Source organism: Papio anubis, chromosome 14, assembly GCF_008728515.1.
Source record: "Papio anubis isolate 15944 chromosome 14, Panubis1.0, whole genome shotgun sequence".
Classification (NCBI taxonomy): domain Eukaryota; kingdom Metazoa; phylum Chordata; class Mammalia; order Primates; family Cercopithecidae; genus Papio; species Papio anubis.
Window position 1 is genome coordinate 1,746,498 of NC_044989.1, and position 22,925 is coordinate 1,769,422.

The following is a 22,925-nucleotide window of genomic DNA, read 5'->3' on the forward strand; positions in this document are numbered from 1 at the left end:
GCGGTTCCCCAATTCCTAGCCCAAAGCCTTGCACGGAGCGGGTGAATCAATGCATGAATGAAGAAAAGAGGAAAGAAGGGGAGAATTACGGTATCCTACCCAGGGACAATTAAAGTGTCTTACCCAGGGAGAATTATGGAGTCCTACCCAGGATCCCATCTCCCCAGATGTAGGATTCCTGTGGGGCAAGCCCAGTCCCTGACCCCACCACAGAGGCTGGGCTCCCTTAGGCCCTGCCCGCTGCCCTGTCCCTGAGTCACTCCCTGCAGACCTGAGGGCCAGGGACAGCTCTTGGCCACCATGGAGGCCTGGGCTGGGGGCAAAGCAAAACCAAACAGAACAAATCCTCAAAAACAACAAGATTTGGCTCCAACAATGCAGTGGCCTCCAGGAAGCCTTGGCCTTGGCACAGGGGCTGCTCTAGACTCCTAGAATGCCAGCTCTGGGGCTCAGGAGCCCGTATCGGAAAGCCATGTCTGTGGGTGAGAAGAGGCCCTGTGGTCTCTTTCTGGGGCGCTGGCCGAGGGCACCTGTGAGAAGCCTGCACATGGACAGGCGTGGTCTTTACCTGCCCCCACTCACTTGATGGGTAGTTCAGTGCCTGTGCCCCACAGGGTCGTCTTCCACGCACCATAGCCCAGGGCCTCTGTTCCATCCCTAGGACAGCAGGACCTAGCCTCCCCTTCAGCACCGAACACCCACAGGAGTCCAGGGCCCCCAGCGGCCCCCTGTTCTCACTGTAGCATCTTAGTGCATGGCTGGCACCTTTATACTGCTTACTTCTTGCTACTTTTCATGCGTGATGAAAACAAGGGAACGTTTCCCTACCCACCCACTAAGCACTAGAACTCTAGGAGCGATGGAATTAGAACTTGTTCAGTATTTAAAACTCCCCTTATCAGCTTACAACATAGGATGGAAAGTCAGTACTTGCTACGGACCCCAGAGTGGAGATTCTCTACAGAATGACTATTTGTGAGAAGGATCTCAGCGGCCACTTCTTCCAGGCGTTGCGCTGAGGGAGAGAAGGAAGAGGCGATGCTATGTATGGGCTGTGCAGATGTAGCCCGAGTGTCTGTGCTTCAGCTTCCTTGTCTGTATTTTGGGGCAGAAATACCTGTGTCATCAGCTGTGAAAACTGAAAGTGATAACATGATACATACAATGCTTGGCACAGAGAAGGAGCTCTGTGATTTTACATCCTGACTTTCACCTTTGTCTGCACTTGTGATCCCTTCTTCAGGGCCCAGATTTGAACCTAACAAAACGTCACTCCCCACATTTTCTCCTTCCAAATTTTAGAAACATAGGGATTCACTTGTGGGCCCTTCGCAAGCCCTGGAGGGAGGGGAGCAGTCAGTCCTTTCCTGGGCGTCAGAGCTACGGCTCCATGTTCTGTTCAGGGCTCACATCCACAGCTCTTTTCTTAGGATTTGGATCCATCTTCCTTTTTCTTTTTTTTCTTTTTTGAGACAGAGTCTCTTGCTCTGTTGCCCAGGCTGGAGTGGTGCAGGGGCATGATCTCAGCTCACTGAAGCCTCCGCCTCCCAGGTTCAAATGATTCTCCTGCCTCGGCCTCCTAAGTAGCTGGGATTACGGACTTGCACTACTACACCTGTATACTTTTTGTATTTTCAGTAGAGACGAGGTTTTGTCATGCTGGCTGATCTCGAACTCCTGGCCTCAAGCGATCTGCCTGCCTCAGACTTCCGCAGTGCTGGGATTACAGGCGTGAGCTACCACTGCGCCCAGCCACCATCTTCCGTTTTTGAAAGGGTCGTTTTCTTTTCGTGCATGAGTTGAAACAGCTCATCTGCTGATGACCCTGAAAGCTGTTTTTCTCCTCTCATCCTTCCTCCTTTGCTTACCTGAATATATCATAAGAATCCTAAAGTTAATGTGTTTAGACAGACTCTAAGGCCCACTCCTCCTGGTGGACTTCTATATGTCAGAGGATTATGTCCCCTGGGTGCTTGCTGCATCCCAGGCCCTCCCTCTTTAGTGCCTGCCTTCTTCCCCAGGGGCCCCTCCCACTCCTGACCCTGCTGGTCACAGCCCCATTGCTGCTCTCCTCACCTGCACCAGCTCTTCTCCCGGCTGTCACCGTCACCGCCCAAGTGTGCTCTTGGTACCTCCCGTCTCTCAGCAGCCTGCTCTCTAGGCTAAAAGCTAAGCCTGCACTTGGGTGAATATCCATTTTCCAGCAAATAAAGTTTAACCCCCTCATACTGAATTCAACTGGACTCCTAAAGCAAGCTCCATTTGTAGCTGCTCCCATAGGCTTAGACCTGAAACTGTTGCCAAACTGAATTATTCACTGTCAAATGTGCATTAATGTTGGTGTCATAAGACGTTCTCTAATGCTGTTCCCTTGCTTGGAATATCCTTTTCTGCTCAACCTCCTAGAGACCCTCCCCATCCATCGCGTCATGGCTCAGCATTGCCTTCTCTGTCCTGGGCTCCGACTCACCCTGCCTCGTCAGAATTAAGACATGACTTACTCATTATCTTTAGGCTTTGATAAGTACAGACATGTTTGAAAAGTATCTTTCAGGTCAGATTCCCACCCTAGTGCCATCCCGGCCTGGAGGCCCCAAGGCCACTGCCCTGAGTGTGCGTCCTCTTGGAGCCCATCTTGGTTTCCCTTAAATGTGCAGGAATGTGCTGGAGTGCCCCAGGCTGGTTAGCTTTTATGTCTTTCCTCGTAACTACCTGTACCTCGAGGCTAGGAACGCCTTAGTTATTGCTGTTCCTTTGCCTTGGGGACAGATTACATACTCAAACAGATATTTACTAATTTACTAGGTTTCTGGAATTCCACACTGACATTTGGGATTACGTTTAAACGATTAACAATTTCCTAGACAGAAACTGTTTTCCACAATTCACAGGGGCTCATGCTATGTCCACATCTTTATCTGGAACTTTGTAAATGTTGGAAATGCTATAAACACTTCAGAGCCCTGTGTTCTCTGGGGGAGGGAAAGGCTGGGGGTACGCACACGGACAGAGCACACGGACAGCTCCAGCGTAAGCACACGGACAGAGCACACACGGACAGAGCCCACACGGACAGAGCACACGGACAGCTCCAGCGTAAGCACACGGACAGAGCACACGGACAGCTCCAGCGAGCAAGGGCCAACAACAGGTGAGTGCAGGATTATGAGAAACTGGAGGATTTGGGATCCCGGGAGACATGTGGTCAAGGGCAGTGAACCTCGTGGCCTCCAGGCCAAAGTGGTGCTAGAGTGGCTGTCTGGCCCAGAGCCCGGGGCAGAACACAGACTTCACCGACCCTCTGGTGAAACGGCTCTGTGCCCGGCATGAGAGTGGATCCTGTGACCCTCCTGACCCTCTGACTAAACAGCTTTGCACCTGTGTGAGAGCAGATCCTGACAGGGTTGCACCAGCACCGCCTTCCAAGGTTCCCGAGGCTCCCTGGTGAGGAGCCGCCTCTCCGGATTTGGGCAGCAGGACCTGAGACCCTCCAAGGCAGACTTGCTCCTGGTTCTTCTGCATGACATCAAGCCTGTTTCTTCACTGTCTTCTTCAGGACCTGATGATGTCTTCATTTCACAGCAGGTAAGGCCTTTGGGGTCCCTGTTTAAAGTCCCCACAGCACACTGGGTGGCATGGGCAGACACTGTCCGGCCATTTGACTGCCATGCTGGAGGCTTCAATTTTGCGCATTATGGTAAAAGAGCAGAGGGGAAGTGCTCCGGGTGAGTGCAGGCGCTGACAAGACGGGCAGCCGAGCATCTCCGTGCCCACGCACCTTCATTTGCAGTCAGGATACCAATAATCTCATAGGATGCTGAGATGATACATGTAAAATGCTCACTGTAATTTCTGGTATGTAGCAGGTGCCCAGTAAATGTTCTTTTGTGATTAGATGCCATTCAGGAACTGTAGAGGCCACAGGCTGCTCTAGTGGGAGTCGGATTCCTGGAGCATCATCATTTGTGGACTTGACTTCTGCGCTGGAACAACTTCAGGGCCTTTGGAGCTCTTGCTGCTTGCCTGATCCTATGAAAAAGGCATGTGGGATGGCTGGACAGAGAGAATGAGGAGCACCCCTGGGCAGGCCTGTCTGGCAGGACCCGGAGACTACAGGTGAAGGAGAGGGCCTGTGGGCGGTGGTCGGAGAAAAGAGCAAAGGTGTCTGGAAAACAGGATTTTGAGGACACACTTAAGAAACAGTCTGTTAGTTTGAAAACGAGAGTATGAAGAGGAGCCCCGTGGATGACTGTGAATGACGTGGAAGACTTTGTAGGCATATGGTCAACAGGGCCTCTGTTCACTGAGGACAGAGAGTCAGCAAAGCAGCAGATAGAGGATTGACAGAACATCACAGTCAATGAACATTTGTTGAAATGGACTTAGGGACATTGCGGATGCTACGTGGAGGCCGGAAAACACCACCGCTAAGAGGCAGGTACAACCCCACCTTCTCCAGGTGGTTTAGGCACACACACTTTCTCCAGGGCCATCCTAGGCCTGTGGGCTGCCTGGAGGTGGGACTTGGAGTCAGATGACATGGGCTCGAGTGCAGCTCTGCTACTGTATCTCCTGGCCCCTCACAGTTTCCGCAAATTCAAAAGTTAATGAAATGGCTAATTCTCAGCGCATCCATGGAGATGGTGGAGGACAGCTCCTTGCCTAAGTTCCCAGAACGGGCCCAGCAGAAGGCCAGGGCTTGGCCTCACTTTTCTCTCAGAAGGGAGCTGGGAATACTCTGCAACTGCAGACAGAATTGGAGTGTGTGCTTTTGTCCTGGGAGCCGGAGGGAGAATTCCAGACACCACAGATGCGCGAGGCAGATCTGTGCTCTGAACACATGCAGGATCATTGTTTGGTGACTTTCCCTCTCACAACAGCCCACAGTGCGGGAGGAGGATGCCTTGAACTCACACAACTACCTTGAATTATGGCATGATTGAGGGAAAAAGGCGGCCAGTGAATCATCATCTAAGTGAAGTTTGCCTATACGTAACATTATCTTCCTGTTCCTGGGAAACAGACAATAGAAGATTAACATGAAAAGAAGTTCCTTCTACTTGCATTTCTGGCCACCAAGAGCCAACAGACCTGGGAGAGTTTCCTTGTTGGCTTCTGTCTGTCTTCAGCAGCCAAATACACAGAACTGCACTTGTTTCGCTGGGGCCTCCATCTTCCTTTAGCAGGGACTTTTCTTCTGAGCAACGTGCTCAGCCCTGTTTAGATGTCTACGCCAGGGAAGCTGTTACTAGAACAAGTAATGTCACAAGGTGTTCCACCTTCAATACGCTAAAACCCCGAGAGGCCTCTGCCTAGGTCTCAGATTCGCCAAACACAAATCACACTTACTTTCCAACTCCATCGACTTACCCTGGGATTATTTATTCCAGGCATAGATGGTAGCTTAAATTTGAGCTTAGATTAGATTTTAATCATGGGTTTGTGCTGTATTAATACTTAGCCGTCTAAGATACATGTAAAATGAATAAAATGTTTAAACAACATGACTAAATTTACATGATGACAACCCCCACCAAAAAAAATGAGAAGAAAAACAGACATTTGGACACGAAGTGACCAGGAGGTGTTCACCTTACGGGGTGCTGACATTATGCCACGCCGGAAGCTCTGGCCATGTGATAGGACCGAGAAGTCGCTTTTCTAAGATGAAATAAAGACCAGCATGGTATGTTCTTGTCTTTGTATATTTAATTGGAGTTTTACAAATTTTTATTTAATCTAAACCAGTGATTTAATTCTGGCAGTCTTGCTGGATGGCGTGACTCACTCTTGTTCTACCAAACGTGGTGGCTGTTTCTGTGCTGCGTGGTGAAGCTGCATCAATGTAATAAGCCTCTGCTGCCCCTGGTCTGTGGCAGTCGTCCCCTCAGGGGACACTCAGCAATGACTGCAGGCATCTTTGGTTGTCATGAATGGGTGGATGCTCCTGGCATTTGGTGGGTGAGGACCAGGGATGCCACACAGGTCCCGTGGTGTGGAGGACGGCCCCCATGGCAAACAGCCATCTGCCCCCACATGCCAGCACTGCAGAGGCTGAGGAATCTGGGTCAAGAGCGTGAGACATTGGCACTGAGTCTGAAGAATCCTCCCCCAAGTTGTAGACCTCATTTTTCCTTGGTGGCATTCACAATTTGTGCTTTTCGTAGACACGTGCTGTTTAAACATAGCTCTCAAATGACTGGGATGTGAGCACAGGAGCAAATTACTTTCAGTGAGATTTTAATGACAAAACAATCATCCTGTGAGTGCTGTTTCTAATCCAAAATGCCAGCCAAGTCAGGCGAGGGTCCTTTCCTCTGACCACCGGGATCTGGTCACTCAGGGACAGACAGTGGGTTTCACTCAACGACTCTGTGCAGACAACCTTGTCCTGGGGGGCGGGGGGGTAATTATCCATGGCTGACACTCTCTTTAACTCTCCTAGCTTCCTTTCTCTCCCTCTCTCCCTCCCTTCCCTTCCATTCCCTTCCCTTCCCTTCCCTTCCCTTTCCTCCCCCTCCCCTTCCCCCTCCCCCTGCCTTCCTGCCTTTCCTGCCTTTTCTCTCTTTCTTTCTTTTTTCTTGCAAGCAGTATGTTAAAAGCAGGAGGCCTTACCTGCTTCTGGACTGCCTACTTTATAATCTAAAATTTAGAGAGATGAAGGGGAGCAGATATCGTACAACTTAGTTTATTTATTTGATAGATGCAGCATTGTTTCCCATACGGGGAGACTTCACTTTAAATCGGTCTTATTTCAGAAACATTCTTGTCCTTAACTTGGCATTGGCTGTTGGTACATCTAAACGTGACTTAAACATTCGTGGCATGTAGTGGATTTGCCTTTGTGTGGACAATATTTTCACAAAGGTTTTCTTCTTGACCAAAACTTTAGTTGAGCTCCTCTGGGTCCTTTACTAGAATGCACCCGACCTTGACTTCCCTCTCTGTCCTTGTAGGATCCAGTTTGAGCAAGAATCCTTCTAAATCAGTTTAGGAACAATTCCCCACCACCTGTCCGAGCACTTGGAGGCCCTACCACCCTGGCCAGCCATCAGCAATGATCCCATCAAGTCCATTGGCCAGAAATCCCTTCTCCTTGATGCTTCCTGTGGGGAATTTTGCATCCACTGACCCCAACCTGCTCCCCACTTGTCCTCAATGGGGTTCGAGTTGAGTCCAGTCTCTCTGACTGCAGCAGCTCATTGCATGGCCCCTGGACCTCTTGCCCTGCCCACCCCTCCTTGAATGGTCTGATGTACCGTCTTTAACAAGTGGTGAACTTTTTCTCGAATAGTGCCACAATTTCTTTCCATTCTCAGCTAAATAGTGCCTGTCTTCAATTCCATGTTCATCCAGTAGTTACTGAATGTCCAGTAGCATAGAATTTTTGTTATCTCACATGACCAAATCTCTATATTATGTTTTGGACACTATCCTCTCTTTGGGAGAGACAGTGCCTAGACTTTGTAACATTAAGTGCTTCTGTAGCACTTAGCTCTACTGAAGCCTGCTTAGAATAACTGTACAGCTTTGTGGTCCAATCTTAATATTTAAGAGACCAACTCTCAGTGGTATTAGAATGTGTGTCTCTTGATGGCTTTTCTCGGGAATCTTACAGTAGATACTGTTCTTTTTCCTTTACTCTTCCAATTTAGAAAGAAGTACTGCTGGATGACTAGGAATGTTTCTCAGTGGGGCTACTTGCACTGCACTTGAGATGTCCTGAGAGGAGACAGTGTCCCTGGAAAAGGAAGGTTTGCTTTCTAAGAGAAGCCCCAGTGAGGACGTCACTGCTTTATGGTGCTAAGAGTCTCTAGATCCCTAATTTTGCCCATGGTGTCAAACTTTGCAAGGCTTGGAGCCTGAAGTGAGTGATATTCCCATCATTTCAGTGAGAAGGAGCATTTTGGAGAGAAGAGTAGCATCTCTACATACCTCCGATGAGAAGCGTAATTGCCGGTGATATGTCCAGAACCGTCACAGCCAGGTGTGGGGCACCTACAATCAAAAACGCCAATTGTGTTAAAATTGAAAGGAATAAAATTCCCTGAAAAATTAACTATTTTTTATCCAAAAAGCAAACTAACCCTACTGCTTCACCTCCTACTTGAAAGAGGCTGAGTGGAGCTGGAAGTCACCGTGGCCACACGCACACCTTCCAGAGCACCGGGAGCTTCGTGGCCGCTCCGCTCCCCACAGTCTCTGGAGCAGATGCCGCACTTTTGGTCCCCAGGCTGCTCATTCTAGAATCTGTCTTCCCTCCTAACAGCCCACCTTTTCTCCCCTCATTCTTAAAGCTCAGGAGAGCCAGCAACCACGGGGCTTGTTATTGCACCAGCCAACGCGTGAAGCAAGGCTCACACATGAACAGACGTGCCCCGAGGTCTGAGAGAATGGTCTTACTCTGAACTCAGACCCCAGCACTACAAAGTCTCCCTTTCCACGGACTGACCAGGGCTGTGGCCAGCCTGGGTGGCCCCAGGGAGCAGTGAGGGTAGCGACCTGTATCTGGACCATGGGAATGCAGGCCAACCGTCTTTCCGACGACCACTGCACTCAGGCAGGTTTGATAGCCCTTAAAATAGTTGTTACTCTTGAGCAATATGAGTAGAACATAAATCAGTTCAGATCCACCAGGTCAGTCAGTGGAGAGGCTCTGAACAGTTCACGGGGACACATGCTCATCTACTGAATTCTACCGAGGCGACCCCATCCTGTTTCTTAATTAAGGTCTTGCCATTTCTCTAATCAGAGACTTTTTAAAAAAGAGCTTTATAATTATATTGCCCTCCGTATAACTTCTTAACTGTGCTGTCTCAAGAATAATAAGATGGCACTGCAAACACATTTGCACTTTGGGCTATTTCAGTTGCATTTGCACCCACCATGAATGTAAAAATTAAGAAAAAATTCCCCTTTATTTCTATTACATTTGTAACTCTCCAAAAATGACAAGGATAAAGCAACTTAGTGAGCAATATTACCCCAGTAGGAAGCATCAAAGTGTACTCCATGCCCCTTCCTGCCTCAGTGAGTACTTGAATTCTTGTCAAGATCAAGAATCACAATTTAAAAACAGTTAATACATGTCTGCTGCTCCTAGAGATTTCAATTTGCTTTCCACTCAGAAAGTCACTGTGGATAGGATATTGGGGCTGAGACCAGAACAGCAAGGCGCTTACTTAAGGTGGGCTTTCTCAAGATCAGAGGAGAACGGCAGGGATTAGAGTGGAAATACATGAAATTGGCCGAATTTTAAGTGTATGAATGTCATATTTTGACACTTGGATGTGTAAATGGTTTTCAGTACTCTCCTTTAGTCCTAAGAAAGGGAACAGAACTCTAGATCTCAGGGTATGGAAATGGATGTTTTCCATATCATATTAGAGGAAAAGTCTAATTGAGGACCTGCTCCCGGGAGAATGAGGGTCACTGAGTGAAGCAGCAGTGGAGGGTTCTTCTGTGTACTCCCATCACCGCCCTTCAGACTAAGGGGAATTGGGGTCTTTAAAAGAGGAATTGGAGGCAGAACAGTGACGAAGTATTTCAAACAGTCTCTGCATATCATGAACAACACTCCAAATCCAATTGTTAGACCTGATTTTTGTTCAAGTAACAGCTGTTTACATACACTTAAAGTTTGATCATAAGACTATCCAGTCAGTTGCTAAGTAATTATTGTCTAAAAAATAAATTAAATGACTGAACTTAACTAGCTGGTTTTTCAAATGACACCTTGTGTAGGTAAACTCCAAACCCATAAGCTTACACAGGAAGGCATATTTGAAAGCAACAAAAATCATTCTATCCAAGAGAAGCTAATCTTGGTGCATGTATCTGTATTAAAAATGTACCAAGAAACAGTAATATATACTTGGCATTACGTTTTGCTTAAGAAAAGAAAAAGATTCTTAAACTTTCTAATTCAAGTACGTAGTGCACGTTTATTTAAAATTTATTCATTTTAACATGGCTAAACATTTTTGAGATGTTCTTTTTTGTTGGGGCAGAAGGAAGTTGACTCTTCTCAAATTTAAAGTGAGACATTATAGCTAAATAATTCAGTGAAAATCATATTTTTACTACCTATAAAAGTTTTTGTGGTGGTTTTTATGTGTTTAAATGTCATTTATGAATGTATAATCCATTCTTTGATAAGAAAATAGGTGTTTTAACCAGTGACTGTGGTAACTTAATGTCCTGTCCAATACTTTTATTGCTTGGTTTATATGTCCTTCTTGTTATTGATAAGGTGCCTTTTTAAAAAGCTTATTAATAACTCCCAATTTATATCTTAAAAAGCTAAAGAACACTGGATTTATACAATTTTGGGAGGGTAGAATAAAACAATTGATGGCTCTTGCTGCATTTCTGGGGTGGGATGGGGTTGTGGGAGAACCTGAACTACTTTGAAAACATTAGATTTCAGTATAAATACAACTCACAACTGCTAGCATTGAGGGTGGTGAGGGGACACTGTGTGGGTTTCGTTTTATTTAATTTATTAATTAGTCTTTAAATTAGGGCTTTTTTGAGATTACTGGGCCATCATTAAATGTGATTATGTAAAGAGATTAATGATACATATGGAGGGCTCCACCAAAGTCCACTAAATAAGCATTACTCAAGTGCAGACTGCAAGCTCAAATGTATCTGTGTTACGAGATTAATTGCAAATAGCAAGTGTGGTGCTGAAGTCTACACCGTGGGATTATGAGTGTTACGCCGTTAATTTTAAAATCAAACTAGGTTTCAGTAAAAAAGTTTTTAAAATGTCCTCTTTCATCATGAGAACAAACAAAACGAGATTGACTTAGCTTATTTTTAGAGCTTTCACCGTGTTGAGGAAGAAAAAAAATCACTGGAAAGAGGCCTTTCTCTCTTAAAAGGATTGTTCTCATTTCCAGGGTTTGGAGGTGGGTGTGTGGGGTGAGCATCCCAGGCATGCCACTTGCTAGTCGCCTGAATGAATGTGGGGAAACTCTTTGGCCTGACAAGGCTCACAGGCCTCCGGGGCCGGACGTCATCTCCTCCTGAGACGCCTCCGCCCGCCTGCACAGGCTCCTGTGAACGCCACAGTTCAGGCTGCCCTCAACATCAATTCCCTTCACCAGCACCCAGGGCAGAGACATGCTGGAAACACTGGCTGTGTCTCCCTGAGATAACCAGCCCCGGTTTTCGGGGTAGTAATTCAGCTTTTCCATCTTTAGGTGGTGCTTCTAGACCACAGAAGGCAGCCCTGAGCGGCTTTTCAACGGTTCCTCCTTCTAACCGCTCTTGGTATCCATTTTTATGTTACTGTGCAAGAATTTAAGGCTCTTTAAAAACTCATAGATTTACATACAAATTTCCTGGCTTTAAGAAATCTCAACATTAAAAAAAAAACCAATGTTCTGAAGTCGATGGATGGGGAAGTGACTGTTCATCTAACAAAAGAGATCTTCGCCTCTCAAACCCAGTCAGCTCCAGCATCCTCGACAATGGGCGTGGCGTGAAATTGATTTGCAAACATGCGATTTGCATCTGCCCATCTAGGAGCACGCCTTTTCCACGAAGGAAGCCCGGGTGGGACAATCGGCATCCCCTGTGGATAGAATCAGACGGCAGCCTGTGCTGCACAGCTTGGGTTTGGAAATGGCAGAAGAGATTGACTGGGTTTCCATGGAAACGGCCTCTCAGCTCCCTTGCAGGGAGGCTCCGGCTCTCAGCGCCGCAGCACTCAGGCTGCTGGGGAGCGGAGCGGGGATGGAAAGAGCACCACTCACCCAGTGCCCCGCCTGCTCTCCTGACAGTTACCACCAACAGCAGCAGCAAGGCTATTTTAAGTTCCTGTAGATGGTTAAGGTGTAAACTTGCATTAAATAAAACGCTGGGTTATATATACATATGTATATATTTTCTTTTCTCTTCCAAAGATACTATTGTAAAAACAACTGGAGAAAGAAAATGATGAACAAATAATCTCGAAACCCACACGAGCCGCCCCACAGATATTTTCAAGACACAAATATTCCTGATCTTGCTTCATCTCTGGTCATGGGTTTGCCTAAGATTAAGAATTTAAGAGAAAAGAAAAAAGAAAAAGAATTTAAGAGAAAATAACTTTTGGTTGTACATATTAAGAGAAAATAACTTTTAGTTGTACATATTACCATTATTTGTCTTGTATAGACATTTAAGAATGGTGATGGAAAAAATCATAATAAAATAAATAAAATATTTTAAGCAGTATTTACATTAAAGCCGACATGCAAAATTCAGGCAAATTCTAAACAAAACAAAACAAAAGAAAAACACCCAAGCAACAACAAAAAAACAAAAAGTAAAAGACAAGGACACTCATAAGCATTTGGAACTCTGACTTTAGGGCAGGAGCCCTTCTCAGATAGAAACAGCTGCTCCTGTTGCTTTTGCAGATCTGAGGCATCAGAGAAACCCTTGGACTTGACCCCTTGCCCCTTTGTGCTCCTGGCCTTGTCTTTACTATCCACCACCAAAGAGACAAGCTCTGTGAGCCTACGTAAAAAGCAGCATTGGCCACACGTCCATGGAGGTCATAGATGTGTCCCCTAACGTAAAAGAAGAACTCAATATCTAGGCATTAAAATACATCATCATAAAAAATCATATAGTTTTCCACTGGTGCACGCCACGCAGCTGGGACACCCACCAACTGGCTTTTCAGATGCCCTCTGATGCGTCCTTCCCAGGACATAAACCCACTGCTGTGCTGATTTCCTCCCATTTACAAAACCACAACCTGAAGCAGGGTGGTGTACACGAAACAGCTGTGTCCACCGACTGAAGCTGTTCTGTAGCCCAGTCATTCATACAAATGTCTTGAAAGTGCTCCCTCTGGAGTCTGTCATCCCATCCTCTCTCTTTCAAAAGGAAATAGAATGGAAATTAAATAAACGCTTGCAGTTCTATTCAGCAAGGCACTGAAAGCAGGACATGCTCTTCAGGATGGGGCTGCGTCTAGCTAAATGAATGCTCACAGCACAGCACATTCTACTGCCTAAACCCACATCAGTGCTATTAGAAAACAAGGCAGAGACTCCCAGAGACAGAGGCCAGAACAGAGCCCACAGCACAGACATTCATCGGCCAGGGGTCGGGACAAGCTGCCACGTGCTTTTGTTGAATGCCCAGAGTCAGTGAGGACAACATCCGACCATCGCCTGCAGAGCAAGTGCATGTGGAGGCTCAGAGACCACAGGCCTGGGAGTCCTCCCAGCCTGACTCAGCGTTTCACAGGAGCATGACCGCGGGGCGAGACCCAGCTGGTCAGCAGGGCCTGGGAGTCCTCCCAGCGTGACTCAGCGTTTCACAGCAGCATGACCGCGGGGCGAGACCCAGCCGGTCAGCAGGGCCCGGGAGTCCTCCCAGCGTGACTCAGTGTCTTACAGGAGCATGACCGTGGGCCGAGACCCAGCCGGTCCACCACGATCTATCTCCAAATCGGTCTAAAGGGAGAACTATCTGGAAGAGACACAGAATCTCTCATCATGATAGAGTTAACTACTTATTATTATTATTTTTTAAAGTCTTCTGAATGAAGGCTAAAAGGATTCCCAGAATGTTTCAGCTCTGTCTGGATTAATGATGTGTGAGGCTGCCCTCATCTAATTGAGTCATTCCTCAAAGGCTCCCCTGATTTTGAGCTCAGCAGCTAAAATGTATGGAACAACATATCTGGAGTAATAATGTAAATGTCCGATGGAGAGACTTTGAGTTCTTCTAAGAATTTCTCAGAGAGCCAGTTCATGTGTCTTTTTTCATTCCTTTGTTTTGTGGTAGCTCTATCATGGAGACTTAATTAGTAAAACGCAAAATACGAAAAAATAGATTTTTTCCTTTATCCTCTGAATTAAAAGAAAATAACAAAAATAAATAATTAGGCCTTACCTATCGGAGAAAAACATATTTGTAAATCAGAATGATTCTGGCCACATGAATAAGGCTTTGCCCCGCTTACATGAAAATTTCAATTTTAAAACTTGTTTTTTGCCTAAATAGATCTGGTCCTAAAAATATGTATTGCTCTGAAGCACCGGAGACATGGTAAAAATTTTTTTTAAATATGTATTTTTTTTTTAAATTTGAGACAGAGTCTCACTCTGTTGCCCAGGCTGGAGTACAGTGGTACAATCTCGGCTCACTGCAACCTCCTCCTCCTGGGTTCAAGTGATTCTCCTGCCTCAGCCTTCCCAGCAGCTGGGATTACAGGCACGCGCCACCACACCCACCTAATCTTTTGTATTTTTGTAGAGACAGGGTTTTTGCCATGTGGGCCAGGCTGGTCTCGAATTTCTGACCTCAAGTAATCTGCCCGCCTTGGCCTCCCAAAGTGCTGGGATTATGGGTGTGAGCCACCACACTCAGCCTAAATATACATTTTAATTTTGATTCTTGTCATATAAATGGGAAACAATAAAGAAATGTAGAGAAAGGCAAAATGAAGACATTTCAAATGGGAGAAAAAGGCTTGATACTCATTTTTAGTCTGCACTGCTGCGGCTTTCTTTTCAAACAGAAAGAGACCAGGCTAGTTAGGAGCAAGCAGTTCGGAGCTGGTCCTCCGTGTCCGACGGCTCCACATCCTTGTATTCAACCAACAAAAGATCAAAACTATTTAGAGAAAAATGATAAAAAGCAATAATAAAAATAATACAAATTTTAAAAATACACTATAACAACTCTGTCAATGGCATTTACTTTGTATTAAGAATTGTATGTAATCCAGAGAAAGTTAAAATGCATGAGAGGATGTGCGCAGCTTGTAGCAGGGACTGGAGCCCCCTTGGATTTGGTATCCTCAGGGGTCCTGGAACCAATTCCCGGGGGACACTGGGAAACAACTACCCTGCATCACTTCTGGCCAGTTTCTTAAAGAGATTACCTGAAACTCAAGGAAAGGCAAATCCTGTAAGTCACTTTTCAATTTGTAAGATACTCAGCGGTTTCATTTTCTTTTGGAATTCCATGCGAGGTATGCATATTTTGCACTTCTTCCCACGCTAATACAGCAGTGCAGGATCCCGCTGCACAGGGCTTTGATATTTTCCAAGCCACCTTTTGCTACCTTCTCCCGGGTGGAGTCTCCGCTGCCTCCCCCATAGGCACCTCAGCCTCCCTGCCCTGTGCCCTCTCCGAATTCCCTCTCCCAAAGCTTCTCATTAGGAAAGGGTGCGGCGGCACGCCTGCTACTTAGAAGCACCAGATACCGCAAGAGTGCTGCACACACACCCTGACAGCCTGGGGTAGGGTGCTCTTCTCACTAAGCTTCAGCCACTCGCGGTCTCCCCAGAGCCTTTGTCCCTGAGATTCTTAGAGGGTCTCCCATTCCGCTTGGTTTCCTGAAAGTCAGGTGAGGGTTTTTCACAACGTGATGTCTAGGATATTCCAGTAGCAGGAAAACCTACACATTTCAAAGCGTGAAGTAGACTTGTCTCCATTAGGGGCATTTATGTGGAAGGTTTGCTTTCTGATGTATGTAAACTGTAAACATAAAACTCCTTTCTTTCTTTTGGTTCCCAGTACTTTTCTTTTTAAATTACACTAGAAAATAACAACAACAAATACATGGGGAAGAATTTTAAAAGCACCCTTATCATAATTTTTAAAAAATTTCTTTTTCATGATGCAGGAAAGATTTTGGAATGGGCTAGGCCCCAGGTTGCTGAGAACGTGCAAGGGTCATCATGCAAATGAAACTCCAACGTTCTGGTCGTAGGGCCTTGTGGCTGAGAGGGTCCAAGAACTGTGAGGTTACGGCAGGCAAACTAGCAATGGGGCGGGTGAAGAAGCATTATTAGTTCTATCATGCCCAGTAACTGTAGTAACCAGAACACACCCCTGGTCCATCTGGACGACATGCAGGTAGTATCACCCGCTGATCAGCAGGAATATTGGCCAGGGGATCTACACTGTGACGTACGGCTCCAGTGCCTACATTAGCACTGGGTCAGCCTCTCGCCTGCACCACGTCCCATCCAGCCGCCCTGCCCCCTGGCCCTGGTGCCCCGATGCCCTGGAGGACGCACGCATGCTGCCCCAGCTTTGGGGACAGCGTGCTGGATGAGAGGGGCTCTGGGAAAGTGGACCGGGCAGCGCTGGTGACGGGTCTGGTCCCACTCCCGGGCTTGTTTGCGGGGGACTCTCGCGCTGCGGCTTGGCTGTTTGAGGAGCACCCAGGGGCCGCCGCGGCAGCGTCACTGTCCATGCTGCATGCAGTTTGTCTGTTTCCCGACCATGCAGCCTAGGAATCTTCACTCATCCCTCTGTGTTGATCATGCTGCCCTTGTTGCCAACACTGCGAACCGCTGCAGGGCCGAAAGGCGCCCCAAGTACATCCAGCAATAGGCTCCTGTCCAGTGCGGCAGAACGTACCTAGCACATCCTGACGTCCCATTCACTTAACGGGATGTGTCCATGGGAACTGCTGCCAGAGCACATGCACGTCCAGCAGCAGTGGAGCGGCTAAGCAAGAGGCTGGGGCAGCCGGAGCCAGTATTGGGGTTGGACTCGGAGGACCCATGCAAAAAAGAAATACAAAAGGTGACTGGTGCAGCTGACCCAAGGCAACAGAAACACCACCCCAGCCTCTCGCCCTCGCGTGGAAGAGTGAGTTTCATCCAGGGCCTGATGCATTCAACCACACGCTCGGGATGCAAGGGGCCCCAATTCCACATGCAAAGGGACCTCACTCAGAGTTGGGACACTGGGGCTTGGGGTCGCAAGAGAGGTACTCACCTTGAGTTGATTACATTCAGCTCTAAAGCAGCCAATACCATTTATATGTAGTAAAAACACATTTCAAAATACATTTTACGCGGGTTGTTGCAGGGAATTCCTTTCTGGCAGTGGGATCCGGGATGAGATGTGTAAGACTGAGCATCTCTCCCTTACTCTCAACACAGCCATTATTAGATAGTCTGGAGATGTTTTCACAAACGGTCCTTTGTCCTTATCACTCTCAGAGGCAAGGACTGTTTGTCCCTTAAGGTAAGGAACCCCCTGTGGAATGAGTCACTCATCCTGGAGGGTTAATGGTGGGGGCTGGGAGGGGTTCTTTGCAAGGGCTACTGCCTTGACAACACCAATTTTCCAACACCAAGAACCCACTGGATTTCCTGTGAGACCGAGACGGATGATCCACCACCACTGTGGTGACCACGCTCATGGCCAGCACCACCACTGCTCACCACATGCACACACACTTACTCACACACACTCACTCCCTAGCCCCAGAGGGCACAAAGCAAAGCGGCAACAACGGCCAAAAACCCAACACAGCTCAGACATTATTTGTTTAAATCTGAGGACCCCGAGGCCCTGAGAAACTGAAAGACCCATTCTGTGTGGGGTCAGACACCGACTCCGGTGTGGGCCTGGAGGGGTCCTGAGGGCAGCCACTTCTCCCACTGCTGACCCGGGCATGGGGATGGCCACTGCCTACCTCCCTCCTATCTCCCTCCTCCTGGCATGGGGATGCCACCTGCTCACCTCCTCCCATTTCCTCCCGGGCATGGGATGGCCACCGCTCACCTCCTCCCATCTCCCTCCTCCTCGGTATGGGGATGGCCCACCACCACCCCCTCCCATTCCTCCGGCACATGGGGATGGCCATCCGCCCACCTCCCTCCCATCTCCCTCCGGGCATGGGGATGCCACTGTCACCTCCCTCTCTCACCTCCGCATGGGGATGGCCATCGGCCCTCCTGGGGTTTACACTTTTCTGTTGTTGTGAGCTCAGAGACCAGTTTCCAAAAGCTGGTAGACTTCAGCTCGCCTTAGGAAAGGCAGGTCTTCCAGGACAGAAGAAAGGAAGGATTTCTAGAGCCACCTAGACAGGAGGGGATGTACATGTTTTTCCTCTTTAGCGGAAATGTTTATCCTCATCTTTAATATTCGTGTTATTTTTTGCTTTCTACTTTTTCTTGTTTGCCTGGTTTGTGGATCTTTTATTATTATTTTTGTAGCCCTTAACTTGTCTCATAGGGAAAATATTTTGTATTCTAATCGGGGTTTTGGGGGGTGTGAAAGACTCTGCTCTGCGAAAGACTCTGCTCTGCCTGCAGCCTGTGTAATCCTGGAATTCGCCGAGGTTTTTCACAATTGGGGGTCACTTGATGTTTTCTATTTCTTCCTCCCAAATTCTGCCTCGTGCCCCATCCTCATGTTTGTAAGTATGATTTTAAAACTTTTTTGGGGTTTATTTACTCCTCTTTCAGTCTCTTATGTTTTAAAAAATGGAACATATTCTTCCTTCCTACCACGGAATCTGTCTTTTCCCTCATTTCAAATCTTGTTTCATATGTCAAATTTACAAATTATTTTACAGACTTAATTTTTCAAGAGGTTTAAAAAAAAGATAATCAAAAAATCTTTATTTTGCAGGCAAGGAAACAGATGTAAAGAGTTAAGTACCTTTAAGATCAACAAGGAGCAACAAAGCTGAGATTACAGGAACCATCTCTTAACTTCTGGTGCATTTTTACTGCACTAAACTCTTCTTACATGTTCCCTTGTTATCAATAATGCCCACCCTCCAAATCTAGAATCTATCATGTGATCTATGGGGCGGGTTCATTTGTTTTTAAAGCTCAAAGGCTCATTCGTTCCTCTCTTTGTGCTTTTTATTGATGAGTTCATGTGGACTTTCCAGGTCATATAAAATTGAGAAGTTTGAAGCAGATTCTAGGAAAGAAAATGAAATTTATCTAGAGTTCTGAGTCAGGAAGTAGCCATCCACAGCAGTTGCTAAAAATTACACTGTCCTCTGCTTCTCATGTCTTTCCTCTGGTTACGAAGAGGGCCAAGGAGGGCAGAGAGGTCAGAGCACCTGCTGCAAATGCTGCAGGTATGTGGCCGTCTCATGTTCTGGCTCTGGAATCAGTGAAGTGTGATCCCCGGGGAAAGACGAGAATCAGCTGAGTGGACAGGGGAGAGGGAAAATCAAGAAGGAGAGAGGTGAGTGGAGAAGATGGGAGGAGAAGGAGAAAGGAGGAGGAAAGGAGAGGAGGAGCTGCTGCAGGTGTGTTACGAATACACCACAGATCCTGGAGACTCCGGTGTCCAACAGGAGGCTCACAACAGTGGAGTGATCCAGGAGGCCAGGGATGTGGGCTGGCCCAGATGGACGCTGGGAATGCTAGCGTGTCCAGATGTGAGGTGCTGGGCCAGGGATGCGGGGCTGGCCCAGATGGACGCTGGGAATGGTAGCGTGTCCAGATGTGAGGTGCTGGGCACCCCTGGAGACGGTGCTAGCTTTGGGGCTCAATCCCTGCTCTGACCTCGGGGAGAGGAAAACAGGGCCTGCTTCCTTAAGGCTCTTGACTTTCTATTGGGTGCCTTAACCAAAGATCCCTAACTCAGAACTGAGTGTGGAAAGTGCTCTTTTCACGGATTCTGTGGCCTTTGGGAATCTGTTTCAAGAGCAAGTTAGGGAAAATGGGCTGGATGAAAACAATGAAGATGTGCTTCCAAGAACAAAACAGCAAGAAAACTATGATCCACCCAGGGGTGAGAAGACTGAGCTCAGATGTGTTGAGATTCTGACATTCATCCCCATGGACTTCCTTTCACATGATGCCACAGCAACGTGAGAGCCACGCTCGCAGAGTACTGTCCCGCTCCAGCACGACCCCCAGGAAGATAGAAACGGTACGTCCCACTCCAGCCTGACTCCAGGAGGATAGAAACCGTATGTCCCGCTCCAAGCTGACCCCTGGGAGGACAGAAATGGTACGTCCTGCTCCGGACCAACCCCCAGGAAGATAGAAACAGTACGTCCCGCTCCGGCCTGACTCCAGGAGGATAGAAACCAAATGTCCCCCTCCAAGCTGACCCCTGGGAGGATAGAAACGGTATGTCCTGCTCTGGCCAACTCCAGGAGGATAGAAACCACATGTTCCCCTCCAGACCGACCCCCGGGAGGATAGAAACGGTATGTTCCACTCTGGGCCAACTCCTGGAAGGATAGAAACAGTTATGTCCCGCCTTGGGCCGACGCCCGCGAGGATGGAAATGGTATGCCCCGCTCTGAGCCGACCCCGGAAGGACAGAAACGTTATGTGCCAATTGTATTCCGACAGTGGTGGCGACGGTGGAAGGACTTGAAACATGTCACTTAAGAGACCAAAAAAAGGGGGACATGTGGGGGGATAGTTAGCTCAGAGAAGAGAAGACTCGAGGGAAACAAATGACTACTTTAAAATAGATGGAAGGTAAATGTTATGAGGCAGAAAGAAATCTTGCTCTGAACATTCATAAGCGACTCGGGACTCCCTCTTGGGAAGCGCCTCTGACCATGGTTGACAGAGGAAAGAACGGCTGCCCTGGGCGGTGGAGCTAACCCTCATGGGAGGAGCTAACCCTCATGGGGTTCGATGAGAAGTGCGGGGAGCGTCACAAGGTGGCTGGATGGGCACCTGCCATGGCCTTCACAGCCCCCAGCACTGCAGCTGCAGGTTTTCTTCACAGCCTGACATGGCCCAGGGGGACGGTGAGGGGTGAGGGCCATGCCTTCCCTCTGGGAAACAAAGATGCCTCTTCAGGGAATTCCAGGAGGCTTCCACGGCTCTCAGGGGACAGGATGCTCAGGAGAGGGCAACCCTAGTGTGAGGACCACGTGGTGCGAGGTCCTCCCCAGTATGCGGAAAGAAAGCGCCCAGAAGACGGGGCAGGTCCGGGGCCTTCTGGAAACCCCCGCCTCGGGGCTGCACCCTCCACGGAGTCTCCGCAGCCCTCCCTGCCATGGTGCGTCCAGTCTCCAGCAGGCCCTCCACAGTCTTGCTGCTCCCTCCCCGCCAGCTCCTGCCCTCCCAGCTTCAGCCGGGCATGTGCTGGCCTCGTGTCTCTGGCCCTGTCTGTCCTATTGCCTCCCATTCAACACGGGGCCCCACATAAGGTTTGCCAGACACTCCCCAGGGCAGAGCTGGCCCTGTCCCCCAGTCGCTGTCCCCAGGCTGAACTTCCGCTTTGCCCCCTGCACGGAGCTGTCTCTGTGTTCAGGCATCTCATTTATTCAGGGTCTGGGAGGGCAGGGCTGAGCTCTGATGGGCGGCACTGGTGCCCCTCCACACGTGAAACTCCCCTCCGCAACAGCTCTGCCCTCAACGTCTCCGGAACAAAAGGAGGCATGGGAGGTTCGTGGCTCCTGCTTGAAGCCCCCTCAGCAGCCACTTCGGGGCAGCCTTCATGCTCTACAGGTTCTGAGGAGCCAGCCATATGCCAGGCTCACAGAGCTGGTGAAGAATGGTGGCTGCTGCCAGAGGTGTCGGCCTGTTCCGACTGTCCTGGCTCTCAGCGGGGAGGCGGGGCTCAGCCTGGTGTAGCTGTGCCCAAATGCTGTGCTTCCACTCTGTCCAGGCTCTGGCTTTTCCTGTCACCAGGCTGCTGCCAGAGGCTGCTGCTCTATGGGCCCCAGGGTACTGTCCCCACCAGGTGCTCTTGTGGGGAGGCAGAGGGGAAGGGCACCTGGTGGGTGTCAGCGTGCTAACCCGCCAGGCTAGTGCATCTGCCCTGGGCTATGGACTCCCTGGGCGTCTGTGTGGAGAACTGGGCTGGGGGCTGGAGGACTCAGCGCCTGCTTTGGGGAAGGTGCAGACAAAGGTGGGACCTGCACGGGGGGTGAGAGGGGGCAGGCGGGGCTGAGGGACACCCCCTCCAGCCCAGCGGCTTGCACACCTGGCCAGCAGCCCTGCTCCTGTGGCCCTGCAGGGTTCCTGCAGGCTTTGAGGCTGAGGCACTCAGGCGTGTGGCCAAAGGGCTCAGTGAGCCAGACAGGGTGTGGCCCGAGGCTCTGCTATTCCCTTGGTGTGACACATTCAGAACAAGTCCCTGCACCTTTCTGAGCCTCAGTTTCTGCATCTGAGAAATAGGAAAAATAATCCCCGCCCGCATCATTAGGATCCTTGTTAGGACTAAAGAACTAAATTAAGGGCAGAAAATTTTAGCTCCCCGTCCTTTTTTCTCTTAGCAGCTAAGCCAGGCTATAGAGGTCTCGGATCTCCTGGAGGCTGGCAGCCTTCTTTTGCTGTGGTGGTGCAGGTGATCACATAAGGACTAGCGAACGTTCACAGGGTTAGCCAGAAGGCCTGTGAGCTCTGCAGGGGTGGGTAAGAAGAGCCAGCACTTAGTACATGCTCAGTACACAAGGCACGTGGTGGGTGAGACGACCCCATGAGAAGAGCCAACAGCACTGTGTTTACATCTTCCTCCCATCAGTCCCCGGAGCAAGAGACTACTGCCACCATCCCTGTTTCAGATGAAACAGGCACGGGCATTCAGGAATTTGTCCACTGCAAAGAGTGGGCTTTGAACCTAAGCTGTCCCACCTCACGGGCACTGGGTTTAGCCTCCGGGCTAGTGTCTGAGGGCCTTCCGTCCATGATAATGCTGCAGCAGGTGCAGACTGAAAGGTGCGAAAGGAAGTTGTCTGCGATGGAGCAGCTTGGAGTGTGCATCCAGGAGATGGCCTGGAGGTGCCTCGTGGGGAGAAGGATGGGCCAGGTGGAAGCAGGTGGGTCAAGCCGAGGTGGGGACCATGGCCAAAGGGATCTTTTTATAAATAGGGAAGATCACTTACAACAGAAGTGAGAGCTAGGGAGAGTCAGGACCCGGGGTATTGTGACTACAGGGTATCAGGAGGGATCAGCTGATGAAGGTCCACACAGACATCCCTGGTCTCACACCACGTCCACAGTCCCATATGGATCACGATGCATTCTATGAAGATGAGAGAGACAGCAGATGGAGGGGGAGGAGAGGCAGGCAGAGAGAGTGGGGAGGGAGAGAGGAGAGAGGGAGGAGTGAAGGGGTAGGTGAGAGGAAATGGAGGGACAGAGGGAGGTGGTGGAGGGGGAGATCAGGGGAAGAGGGGGCCGGAAGAGCCAAGATGGATGGATATTTTATGATAC

The 22,925-nt window shown here is 48.8% G+C and overlaps 1 protein-coding gene across 15 annotated transcripts in view; it reads right to left on the reverse strand.

Annotated features, from left to right (window-relative positions):
- MYT1L (myelin transcription factor 1 like) overlaps nucleotides 1-22,925 on the reverse strand; it is a 226,461-nt gene that overhangs the window by 53,580 nt on the left and 149,956 nt on the right. For all 15 annotated transcript variants that reach the window (XM_009183612.4, XM_017947247.3, XM_009183618.4 and 12 more), the window contains one exon: nucleotides 7,936-7,998. In XM_009183612.4, the coding sequence (XP_009181876.1) occupies nucleotides 7,936-7,998 (63 nt within the window). The remainder of the gene's footprint in view (nucleotides 1-7,935; nucleotides 7,999-22,925) is intronic.